The following is a 13537-nucleotide window of genomic DNA, read 5'->3' as shown; positions in this document are numbered from 1 at the left end:
GAAGCTTTCTAGTTTACTTACGTAAGCCTGATCAGATTGTAAGGATTGGTGGAGAATACTTGATCGACGTAAGTGCCATCTTGTTCATGGTGCGGCTTTTTTTGAGGGCGGGATATCTGAAAACATATTTATGACACCGATAACCTGGTTGCACCACACCTACAAAGCAAAGTTAAGCCTTGACAGTGAAATGCTTGAATACCCTTCTTTGCTCAATTTCAAATACAAATACACTATTTTATCTAGACCACATCATATCGTTTGCCTAAACAGCCATTTTGATAGTCTTTGGTTAGTGAAATTTCTGGTGCAAATGTCGTTGCGAGTTGCTGAAAGAATAATGGTCACCATACCAAGCACTTGAACTTATTCCAGATAGAAGTTAGCGAACTTCATTCCAATGCTTCCTCTTCAGTTTAAGCTAGCCTCGATTTTCCTAATTTTACTCAGGTTATGAGATTATTGCACCGCTTGTGCCGCGATGACTCAGGTCACGCCTAGTGATCTGTTGTTTACTGCTTATCAGAGAACCCGCGCGACCTGTGGTATGTTGATTCCTCTCAGCTGGTTACTTTAAGTTTGTAGGCGGTGAAGCGGCTTTTGAGGTTCCCATGAAATGCTCCACTTGATGGTAAGCTTTGCTGAAAATATTGGGAATGTGGTTGCTTTACTTATGTGGTACCCCAGTGAACATATCCCCCGAAACCCTCCAGACAAATCGAACAACTTTAGTTTGATCTACAGAGATACATTCATACAATTTGATATATAACGGTAGTTCCCACTATTGTTGTGCTGCGACCTTCGCTGTTAACTCTTAGTAAACGTGATGAAGTGCGGCAGCAGATCCGACAGTAGTGTGGTTGTGCGCACCACCTTTTTTGAAGCATCAGGTATTCATAAAGTGGGTCAAAGTATATCGTTGTACAGCTGCTTTCGATTGATTAATAAGCCGATAAATTTGAATGCAGTTTGCTTCGAGGAGCAGGATAGTGTCACACAAGTAATCAATGAAGTTGTATTTTTCTTTCTAGAGTGTTCTTTGTGGACAACGATTCCAAATCATTCTGGACGTTTGCCGAAATTTTCGTCGGAATCAAGTACAATTCACTTTGGTCCACAGTCAACGGCTAATTCCACCAATGAGAAGGACGCTATGAGTGATCTTTATTTCGATTCAGAGGCTAGCGTGGAGGTCGAAAAAATAGTCAACAACACAAGTGAGAAGGTATCAGGTAAGTTGATGCCTAGTTAAATACAGCGATGTCCTGTCGCGCGTATCGGTTAGCTGGTCTATTTGAGTTGCATGTTTGAAGTAGCTGCTGCTTAGAATTTTTACTGGGTAGGAATTTTATTCCGGAAATTTCAAAAGGAAATCTAACTTGTAAATAAAATTAGTCGTGGCGAAATCTTAAATGATCAAGCCTTTTCTGAAACTGATAACATCCTCTTCGGATTTTCTGGGCTCACCGGCCAGGCTAAAATTAAATCGCTCTCAAGGATAACAAAAATCTTTAGACTATCTCCCTTCGGTTCTCATGTAATCAGCTTCCCAGTGCATTTGGTAAAACCTGCAAGTCACATACATATAATCCATACATGCGAGTCAAACACACGGGAGGCAGATAAAATCAAGAACCGCTGAACTGTTTGGTTGGGCGTTACCTCTGAACTCAAGCTTCAAATAACCTATTCCGTGATGGGCGAAACTATATATAAATAATCTGTTTCATTGCGTTGAACTCACTTTCATCACCTACTTTTACTTCTCTTACATTATCCTGATGCAGCGCAATTCTGACTGTAGTCACAAGTGTTGCACAATAGGGTAGAAATGTTTTAAAATGTCTTGTGCAGAAAACGTAGATAAATGGCCACGTGTACATCCACCAGTTATCTTCGATCACGTTTGTGGGTGGACGCCCATGGATATCGAAACCTAAACGAACACAATTCGCATGGGGTTGTAAAAGGAGCCAATCAGGGAAGGAAGCGCGAGCGTGTCAGGCTGACGGCCAAATGCTGACACAGTATGACTTGGGTGATGCCTAGACTTCAAAAAGCAGACAGAACAGAAGAAGATGAGTGCAATGACCAAAGTAAATATAGTACCACATTTCCTCCAAAAATACGGTTTAGGACCAATAATATGACGACGGAAACGGCCCTTGGTGGTTGTCTTTGGTTGTCTCTGAGTTCCCTCCACGATTACTTCTGGATGTGTCTGGATGCATCAATCTCCTTCAGACAGGTTTGTAAGTACCTTCATTCCAATCAAAAAATTAGCGTGTCTCTACACGGCACAGCTAACTGGTTTAAATGGGGATAGACAAATCAGTGCTTGATAGAGGAATGACATTTCATCTGGGTAAGTTTACTGGATTTAACTTGATCCCAGGGTTTCATGCAAGTCGTTTAATACGAAGTATGAAAGGCAGTAACTGACGCCTGTCTTCATATACGGCTGAATGATGAGCAATCAGTTCACTACGAAGTAGGTAACCAAACAATAGTTCTGCTGGAGTTCTACTTGTAACTTGTGGGTCGTTCGCTGAGCACGTAACTCCCAGGAAAGCCTCTTACCTCGATATGTACTTGGCCTACGTCGCTCAGACCCGATGGTTCAGTCAATGACTTATTCTCATCCCTAATTTAATCTTCTCCGATTATTTGAGTATACGTTACGGCACGTGTCTGTTATGTATGTATCAGTGGAATGTGTATCGGAACAAAGTCATGATTGGTAGCATGGGGATGATGGTTATCTTGTTTTTCAGGAGGCCGTAATATTGGGGACAGGTATTCGAGTCAAATCAGGATACAAGTAATGAACCCCCTGTAAGAAAGAGTTCACGGGTTGTTCGTTGTTGTCGCGGCATTTTCAAGCGTATTTCATGTCTATTGTAATGGAATGAGGAAAATGTAGGGATAGGTTGCTAATGTCACCTGCGATTTCATCGGCTTTGATACAATTTGGACTAATACACTAATCGGTGAAGCATCAGGACAGGAGTTGTCCTGTCTGGCACCGGAAACGGTCTTGAACAAGTCAATTACAGACCCTCACTAGTACAAACCAAACCCCAGGAGTGAGTTAAGATGATGCTATAAATCGCATAATTTGTATGAAATGGTCAGTAACCTAAAGTTTGTGACCCAGATCAACTCTTTATCAATGGTATCGAATAACCAGCCAATCTTGATGGGGAGATGTCATTTTTACGGTGTCTAAGCAGAGAAATCGGGGCGACACAATCAATGGAATGTCTTTCATGGCACCCATACTAGCTCAGGGCTTTCCGATCACGTGAGACGTCGCATCTGAACGGGTTCTGTTTTAGATATCACTAGTCGATAGTCCGGCATACTAGCTGCCTGCTTCCTAGTTTAACCATTTTGATTAACCAATGAGATTAACCAATGAAATATGATTCCAACTTTCAGATGTCCTCACAAAGAGTAAGGCTGCCTTTTTTTGGTGTACCTAGAGTCAGCTTGCTTGAGTACCCCTACAAGACGTGGCTCAAAACAGCTCTAAGAACACTGTTTCAGGAATAAGCCACTGCCACTTTTCTTCAACTTAATCATGATGGGTCCAGACCGATGAATTCTTTCATGTATCTGGACATCGTCTACAGCTCTTTTCCTCAAAAACACGACTATTAATTCGTGTGAGCTCGAGGAGTGGCCGTTTAATCATAAAAAGACGTGAAAAATACCATAGGTTGTGAGAAGTTTGAAAAGGGTCTCTAGTTTTGTTGACGTGTTTTACTGGCTTTAGTAGGTTCGATACTCTCTGTTTTAAAACACCATTTAGAAGAATTCAGTATTACTCTTTTCGAGTTATTCCGTAGGTATTGGTTAGGCGCGGAGTTAATCTACAACCAATTAAATCCAGGATAAATATAGTTCTAAACTAAGTCAACAGTCATCGAAAACATTCATGACCAAGTGTACATACAGTCAGTATTCCGTGGAACCTATTAAATATGCCCAGTTGTCCAACTTCCTCTCCAAGTTACCTAGTTCATGATATGGTTAAACACGCCGAATCACGCAATCTCTGTGACCGAATTCCGGTTAGTCTCACACAAACGAGTGAAACCTTCAAGGGTTAATTTGGTTTCTCTGCGGTTCTGCGATGGTTGGCACTCCATTTGCAGTCTGTAATTTCCCCGTTGTACCCTGAGTACACTCTCGTAAGTGAACGCACGAAGTGAGATCCGTCCAGCCCGTGATTTGTCCAGTGATCCCGGTTGTCTGTGGATAACATTCAGTTCATTACACCTTGCCGTGAATGGAACAGGTCTCACATTTTGGGACGCATCTATCAGACAGTCTCCCAACTCCCACGATGCTCCCAGGAAAAAAAGAATCATGAACAAGGTTCTCATTACTTTTAGCGGTACCCAAATATCAATCTTAACTTCATCCTATAAGCGGAGCTAATCAATCAAAATTCATACATAGTCCGGTACGTGCTTGAACGCCACAACATAAGGTTTCACAATAAGTTTAAGAATATTACTACTTTCCCCAAGTTTTAATTTTTCTCAAATCTGCTATAGTTTATCGCACAGAAAGGTCACTTCCGCATGGCGAAAGGTTTTCCCGACCACATTCGTCAGTGAAAATAGTAGAAATGACTGTATTATTTGTTACTTCGTCAAGCATTTTAGCTACATTTGTTCTAGCCCGTAGTGTAAATTTTGCGTTTCAGCAGATCTTGTTGTGTACGCATCTTCATGCAAATTACCGGTCAAGCAGTATACATCTCGTAAACGTTCGAATACGCTATTCCATTAGTAACTGTGGGACATTGGTATAAGGTAAGGAAAATTGACTATTTTATTAGTCAGAACGTCCCGATTTCGCGGTACAAGAGAATACTATCTTCTTGTATCACACGAAGGGAGATTGGTGAGGGGTTAGTGTTCATTAGGGTTGCCTATGTGATAATTCAAAGCGAAGCGTCGCTCAATGGGAATTGCTAACAAGTGTCCAGTGTTTTTTATTGATCTTTCTCATTTAGTTGGGGTTTCTTAGTTTACTTAAATCTGGAGCCGTTACTTCTAGAGAAATCAAGACAAGTGGGTGACTTTCGAGATGACTGGACATCTAATGATAGCCTAAGAGTAAGAGACGGACAACAGTTCATTTGACAGTTTTTTAAAGTATTAGTGACCAAATTTAAAAGAATATCTCCATGCTGTTTTTTATTATTATCAAAGGAATCAGTTTAACAGTTGCCGGTCAAATTCGGACGGTTTCGTCGGTCGAAGATTCTGAGCTCTACGAAGCGCAGGTGTCCGTGGTCGGGCAAAAATTTACATCCTCAAGTATGCCAAGGTTCGAAACAATTAACCTATTTCCAAAGACAATTGTCGATTCTGGTTCCGCCGAAGAAGTTAATGTAGACCATACACCGACAAACTCCACACTCACCTTTGTAGCACACACAAAACCGACCAACAGGAATATAGATAAATTAACAGTTCCTTACTCGCTTATTCCGATGGAAATTTCGGAGGAAACAATTTCACCTGGAGGTGAGTTTATGAGGTGATACCATAAGCCAAATTACTGATAACCCGTAGACGGAAAGAGCAGTATTTAGTGGTTCACACGATTACATTTACTCGTGATGCCGAAAAAGCAAACCAGTGGTGGCAAATAAAAGTCATTTTGGTCGTTGCCGGGGGCCACTGGGTGTCTGGTAGAAGGTAATATCTAAACTACTGGAATAACCATAAAGTGAGCTGATTGATGACTACCACTTCTTCCGATTGGTGACTCGCTGGTCAGCAAATTGATGGACCAGTGAGGAGTGCAGGTGACTTGCAGTGGCAACCGCAATAGCTTTGCTGGTAGAGCACTCGTTCGGCCAGCGGAGGGTTGTCCGTCCCAAATACCTGCCCGTTTAGCCGCACTACGTATGTCTGAGTGTACAATATTGTCCTTATCTCAGTCATCTCACATCTTGAAATGTCGGGTCAATAATTGCGTGAATGATTTATCATTCGACAGTTAGTCTATCCGCGGAATTTCCAGACCAACATTTTCCAAACTTCGGGATTCAAATGGGAGTTCAGAGAATCTCAGCTGCAGTTCAGAGTAGTAACGAATGTAAGGATAAAGAGGCGCAAAAAGGTGTAACTGCCACATGGTATCTAGAACACACAGCCCAATTTTTCAGGAACGAATTGATCTAGCAGGTGTTTTTTATGAATTAGAATCCTTAGAATAGCCTTTATGAACGAGAGTTAACCGTTTTGTTCTTTTAGCATCAAAGAAAACAACACTGTTAAATGATTTTTGGAATTTTGAATAGTTCAAGCTGAATGGGGGAAAGAAAACAAGAGAAACTGAATAGCCTTAATTCTATTTCAAACACGATACCATCCTTGTTAGACCTGCCGTAATAATACTGAACTTATACTTGGTAACCATGTGATGGAAGCTTTGGGTTCTTTCATTACCTAGTCCTCATCGATTCACAGTTCCAACCCAAGTGAGCTCAGTGCTGCCGACACAGCAGCAGTGAGCCACAGCCGATTACTTCATTGATTATACTTGGAATCTGATTGTGTTGGAAATGTATAGGGTGCCAATGGATAATGGATCACCTTGATTTTTAAGGTTAATGGCTAGTTCCTCGTCGGATTTGCGTGCTTAGGAGTATCACATAGAAAGTATTTGCGTTTTCAGACCTCTGCATGCGAATTCAAGGTACCTACATGATAAACGGACAGACGGTTATGTACCATGAATCATACCATGATTCTGTTTCGGAAGATTTTCAAAACCTTCAAAAATCAGTGTGCAACCATGTGAGTTATTCAAAGCTCTATCAGAATAATTGAGATGATGGCCTTATCAGTCTGTTTTAACAACTAGCCTGATATCAAGTTTTGATTGGTGTACTGTAGATCTGTTGACTGCTTCTTGTAAATATAAATCCAGTTTTTCCGTTTTTCATAAGTGACTCAGTTAGGGCCCGAAGTTAGGCCTGCGAAATCCTGATATTAGATGAATTATCGAGCAACAGTCTCGTATGACTTAATCGTCACATCGGTGACCAAAAGTTTTGTCAATTTCTCAATGACAGTTGGCTAGCTTGCTTGGAAAAATAAAAATACCTAATCGCTCATTCGTCAGTTAGGACAGATTCAATGAGCTAGAGTAGCTCCACTAATTTGATTTCTTCTTTTGGAAGGGGATTGAGAAACAAAGCCCAACTTTATGAATGAAGCAAACAAACTTTTATAATCCATTTAGTTTGTGGAATACTTTGTTTTGGTTATATTAGAATCCCATTCTTGGACATGGATGCTAATCGACCTGTGGATGGAAGCATGATCTATGTCCCCTCGTAAGACACAGAGATTAGCCTTTTTAGCAGAGTGGTTGGTTCGCCATTTGTGTGAGCCAGCCTAGAAAGATAAAGTCGATCTGTACTAAGGTCCACATTGCGTTTGCCCCAAGACGTTGAAAGAGAGCTAGACGCAATAGTTACCGAGGACAAAATATCAGTGGACGCTGAGATCACGTACTCGTTTAAAGTAGGAGTTCCAACGTTAACTTTCTACATCACACCACATACTTCCATTTTAGTGCAGCAAAGTTCTCGGAAGCCACCTGTTAGTCCACCGTTATTGTGGTAATAGCGTTTTCCCGTTAAGCAACCTAGTATAAACAGTGTAATCCTCATGAAGATAATGAAGTCAAGTAGGTAGTGGAATAAGCTCACTTACCGGTTGATATTTGCAGGTGGACCAGTTTCAGTGTATCGGTCACTCACAAGGCTATTTATACACGCATGTGTCACGATTCTATGTAATTGTGACTATCTCTTCGAAGTGCTCTTGTTGCTTCGGAGCACGCCGCTTCAGAGACACATATACCCATCATATATATGATACGTACATGTTGATTATATATATCTATATACATATATATATATATATGATGGGTGCAGCCATTCTAAATTCCGATTCTGGTTTTCTCCAAGTGTATCAGCAATCGGTGGCAGTTTGGACACCGCTGGAGTCGAACACAATAAAAAGAGTTTGGCAGTTGGTGCTCTATTGTAAAACGGAGGTTTTGTATAACCGAATGTAGCCCAAAAGCTTAGTGGCTTTGTGGAAACTAATTTTTTTGTTACTTTTCCTCTAAACGGTAAAATATAAGCCGGCAAATCGGTCAGATTTTGTTCATACTTACCCGTATTCTTTATAGGGACCGCGCTTTGACAGGGAATGATTCAAAACCTTCTTATCCAATTGCTCCGTGATCATTGTACGCCCTGTTTACATCTTGAAAGAAATGATCGCCAAATCATGGGCTGCAAAAGTTCGCTCTGAAATTGAGAACCGAATGTAAAGGCCGTACCAACGAAATAAAATTACCGACAAGTCCACGGGTTATAAATTGTCTGTAACAGCAGATAATAATATAAGGCTGATTCTAGTGCTTAAATAAAGATGATCATGGAGGCCAAGCTTAAAGTTTGAGCAGGTTTTATTGCTATCCCATCATGTCTCCGGTTCGAGAAACACAAGGTCTACTTTTTATCTGCTTTGTAACCAAAGCATGAGTGAGTGTACATCTTATGTTCATGTCATTGCGGATATCTTGATATAAATGACATCATGAATAAAGTAGTTTTTTAGGTTCAAATGCTGAAAATTGAGGGTTGAGAAATATTACTGTTAAGGGAGACAGCTTTATGGGGCAATCTATTTCTTTCAATTTCTTGTGTTTGCTAAAGGTAGGTTTTACTTTGGTTGAGGTTGTTAGAAGTGACGTAGATCGTAGTACAACACACGCAGTTCCAGCGCTTTCTCAGAATATATGAATTGACAAGTTTTGGTAGCCTGGTTGTGCTCTTTGGTTTTAGAGCGAAATCTTATATGTCGAATTTTATGCTGAAGAGACAAAGACACTGCGACTCTAGCTTGGGACCTTCGTTACTAAGTTATTCATGATCAAGGAGTCATTGTATAAGTATACAACTTTTTAACTTGTCTTCTAGGTTAAATTTGTATATAGTTATGGAGGAAATGTCCCGCAGGAATACATTGTCACCTGTAACTTGATGATCACGACTAAAACCGATGAACATGCTGAAGCGAAATTGCCGGAAATCTATGCTGAATTGAGTCTGGAACTTGTTTTCGCTGTGGGTTTACGGAACATTTTCCGAAGCGTGCAACCGAATACGGTTAGATATCTGGCGTCCATTTATTTTGAGCTTCAGCCCACGCTTGGAGACACTGAGGCCTTTTCCGATGGAGTACGGTTTTCTGGTAAGCTTTTTTGTGTGACATGGTGTGATTTTCCAAAGGCAAAGTGATTCAAAATTCATTCATATTTGGGGTAAACCACGATAAAATGGACTATTCGGATAATTTTCGCATGACGTAAGCCAGAGTAAGCTAAACAAGTAAAAGTTCCTTTAAGATGGATGTTTTTTTATTTCCATGACAAAACCAAATGACAAAACCAGTGGACGTATTCCTTGAGGTTTTGGCCGAAATCAAAGCATGGTTACGACTAGCGATTATGTATTCAAATTGTATACCAATACAGAACTAAGATTATCTCAATCTGTCATTTGGGCTTCCTTATGTCAGTAACATTTGAGTAATACTTCCTCCGTAACCCCCAAAGAACCAACGAGAAGAGCTGATTTACTGGCGTACCGCAATGTACCTAGCTTCTCCGGACCCAAGACGTGATCATTTTTGATACACACCTAACTAACTTTTCGCGCCCATGTGACCATTGGGCTACCAGCACTTGAAAATAAGGTACTGAGTAGATATTCTGAAACCAGGGACTTTACCGACAGGATTGATTCTGAACATTTCCCAGGATATCATGGTGTAATTGCCTGAAACTTGTTAGAAACCACCCAGTTAGAATTGACTCTCGCTGGCTTGCAAGATGAAAAATCTACACAGACAAGCTAAACTGCACTGTTGCATTTGACCTGGTTTAGTGTTAACAATAAGTGAGATCTCTGATCAGTATGCTCTCCCCAAAGTATCGCCTGCAATGCAGTATATGGACCACAGAGTGGAATATGTAGAGTGAGCATGATGAAGAAGACCTAGCAAATGTACGCATGCAACTTGGTACATAAAGAGGGAAGGCATCCAATAAACAATTCTTCCGTTGAAAATCTACATAGCAAGGACTTCTGATTTGCAACGTGTGGAGAAGAAACCAGCGCCAAGCTCTAATCATTTTGTAACATGAATGCGAATATATAATACGCTGGACGTATTCAAAAGAACTATACCAAAAAACAAATCCCGGTTGCCAACATAAGGAAACTGGGAAAGTAAACAGAGACACGGTTGGAAAATTTTGTGCAATTTATATTTGATTGGTTTAGATATTGCTTCGAAAGGATACATAAGTTGCACTAGTACGGGCAAACCCATGTAACCAAAAGGTATACACCCGTTCGACAAACGGATTTGTACAAAACAATAGCTCCAAATATGAAAGTATGTTGTAAAACAAGTCCTCTGAACAGACGAATTAATCAAACAGTGTAAAACTACTGCTAGAGGAAACAAAAAGAACACACGGAAAATTGACAAACGGCAAACCAGATAGGGAACACGTATGACAAAAAGCAACATGGCGGAATATTGAAGAAAAAAGATAAACAATGTGCGGATTGTATGAAAAACGCTAAGCTAAATATAACAAACAGAAAAACTAGAGGGTCCCAGGTTTCGCCAGCTAATTCCGAAAAAGAATCGTCCAATTAGCGTGATTAGCAAGACAAAAAATGACCAAATAAACTTTCGCTAAAAATAGACAATGAATGCGCCTGATTGAATTCCATTCCACAGAGTGCGAGGATTGGCAACCTAGTAACACAGAATCCCATCAACTTTCCACAGAGGTACGTGTAACAACAACCACCACCGCAACAACAACTGCACACCACAAATCAATTCCCGCTGGCACCTCACAGACAATACGCAACACAAATCTGGCTAAACAAACACCTGAGGATGATGAAGAGCAACATAGCACAGACCACACACAACAGACCGACAGCTATCCCAACAATAAAACGTCAAGCGAACGAGTCGCATCGATCAGGAATTTGAGTGACGAAATCGTCGGTCCAACAACGGAGGTCGACAACAGTATCCAAACGACCACATCCCAAACGGTGCGTTGGAGCAACGGCCGCTCAGACGTGATCCCAAGTTCAGAGGATGGAAGACCATCCTCCAGTTTGGTAGTAAGTGCGCCCGCAACTCCGAACAAACTCGGTTATTCCATCACCACCACCGCTACCACCGCGATGGGATCAAGCGCCCAAACAAGCCTCCTCCAGACTGCCTCAGAAACTGTCTTGAGAAATTCAGTTCACGCCGGACAATCTGATACTCCGAAGACAGACATAAGCTCCAATACAACAGTGTCATTTTCGACAAGAAATACGGAGGCTTTGGGGAAAGGCGAAAGTGCATTGCACTCTCAAAACGCAACACGAACTGGGACAGGACACAAGACACAGACGACGGTCGGAGTGAATGCGTTGTCGGACGCCAAGTCGGATGTGAGACAGCAAGAAACCAGACCATCGGACACCATCTCATCAGTTGAAACAAGTACTCAGCAGACGAGCGTGACTCAGCAGACACTTCATTCCGCATTGACAACAACCGGTGAGTAATCTTATTCCAGTGTGAATCTCTTGGGTGGTTTTTTTGCCACTCAGAGCAAACTGTTTTTGGCAAAAGCCCTTGGAGATTATTTTACCGGAACGATGATAGGACGAGATGTGGACTACGTCAGTCTGTTGTGTTTTCGTTTTAAAAAACCAGCTTAAAGTCACGATCTGTGTTTGATGTGTTCCTCCGACTACGGAGGCTTGTGTGTATTTCGTAAATTCATGTTTCACCTTAATAGCACTGTAGGTTAGCCCAACTGCGATTTTGTTTTGCCTTCTCTGATGTTGTGGCATTACGCGTCACTCTAACATACCAAATAGTCTTATGATCAGGAATAATCGAACTTCGGATGTCACTAAACTTGGAGGATTTCAGGGCACCTATTTTGGGTGTGTTTAACACTACCTCTCTCCCTGAAAAGGCTGAAAATCTATGTTCATAAACGTTACCTTTCAACATGTCACTCATCAGGAATATAGTGCTAATGTATGCTGTATGAAGAAAGAAACGGTAGAGAAGGCACATGACAACAATCTAAATTCTGTTACATTTCGCATGAAAACATATTAGTGTTCTGATTGCACCGTGGTTAAAATTTAATCCGACACCGTGCACCCCTTCGCATCTACCAGGTTCAACTGACAACCATAAAAACATTTCAACAACGTTTAGTGAATTATACAAGGCCATGTTTTGCTTTTCAGTTGTTCCGGTAACCGCGAAGGAAAAAAATGGACTCACCTACCAGTGCCCTTTAGAATATACTCATTTGAACAATTAGTGCACTCATTAGCTATCTTATTGTACTTCCTGGTAACAAGAATACTCGTTAGATCCGTTCAGCTTTACGTCAAAGCTGAGGTTTAAGGAGAACGTTTTAATCACCTTATTTTCATGTTATAAAATGGAAATGGTGACATCTGTGTCAGGACCCTGCACTTAATGCATTTTCTACCGTTATAATCCCCAAACTCTCAAACTATTCGTGCTAACCAAACGTATGTAGTTGGCAAATTGCATAAACAAAAATGCCCGTAGGTAGCGACAATCTCAGTCACGAATGAAACTATTCCATTATCTGATACCCTGGTGCAGTTCATAAATTATGTCGAAAGAAAAATGATAAGGTCATGGATATTCCAAAAGTGATTGTAAATTATTGTCCTGATCTAAAATCACCGAAAAATCAGCAGTAGAAGAGTCCTAGATTGCTAAGGGTGTTATCTTCACATATGAGCTGAAAAGCCTCTGAAATGCACCGAAGAGTCATCACTTAACTAAAAGGTACTTTTAAACCGGTTTGTTGAGTAATAATTGTGATTCTGTATGGATCCAATTGAGTGCTAAATGTGACTCAATAACCAACTCATCAAGTTTTACGTAATTCTCGCTAAGGGGTCTAATTCTTTTCAAATCGCGTGTTTCAGAGCGACGAGCGCCCGTAGTTAAGTTTTCAGATAATTCTACCCTCTATCATTCTTTGTTGCTCCCTATTCACTAGCTACAATTTTCAAAGCGAAATATTCAACTACACGGGCTAGTTCAACGGTATTCTCATCGGAGGCACCTACATCCGGTCAAATTGCGTTCCAGGAAACAACGGTTCCCGTCATCTTACCAGTCGAGGAAGAGAAACAGGCACCGTCAACCACATTCACAGCTAAAATATCGACCCCAAGCAGGAAGCCAGGTGAGGGCGCATATTTATTCGTGCACCCGTCACGAAGAGACTGGACCTTACCGTGGTGTGGCGGTTTATGTACCTCGGAGACCCATTGAGCTATACTGGGGGGTGTCCGCGCGACACTCACAGAGTCTCCCATACCCGG

General features: G+C 41.2%; 1 protein-coding gene across 1 annotated transcript in view; it reads left to right on the top strand.

The window, feature by feature from the left end:
• Nucleotides 1–10843: 10843 nt before the first annotated feature.
• Nucleotides 10844–13537, top strand: part of T265_03508 (hypothetical protein) — a gene marked incomplete at both ends in the record, with an annotated part of 16266 nt that continues 13572 nt past the window's right edge. Inside the window, 2 exons of the mRNA XM_009168020.1 lie at nt 10844–11702; nt 13210–13398. Of these exons, the coding sequence (XP_009166284.1) occupies nt 10844–11702; nt 13210–13398 (1048 nt within the window). The remainder of the gene's footprint in view (nt 11703–13209; nt 13399–13537) is intronic.

The sequence above is a fragment of the Opisthorchis viverrini genome (assembly GCF_000715545.1).
Source record: "Opisthorchis viverrini unplaced genomic scaffold opera_v5_51, whole genome shotgun sequence".
NCBI lineage: Eukaryota > Metazoa > Platyhelminthes > Trematoda > Opisthorchiida > Opisthorchiidae > Opisthorchis > Opisthorchis viverrini.
Note: the sequence above shows the minus strand (reverse complement) of the source record. Positions and strands in the feature narration are given on the sequence as shown.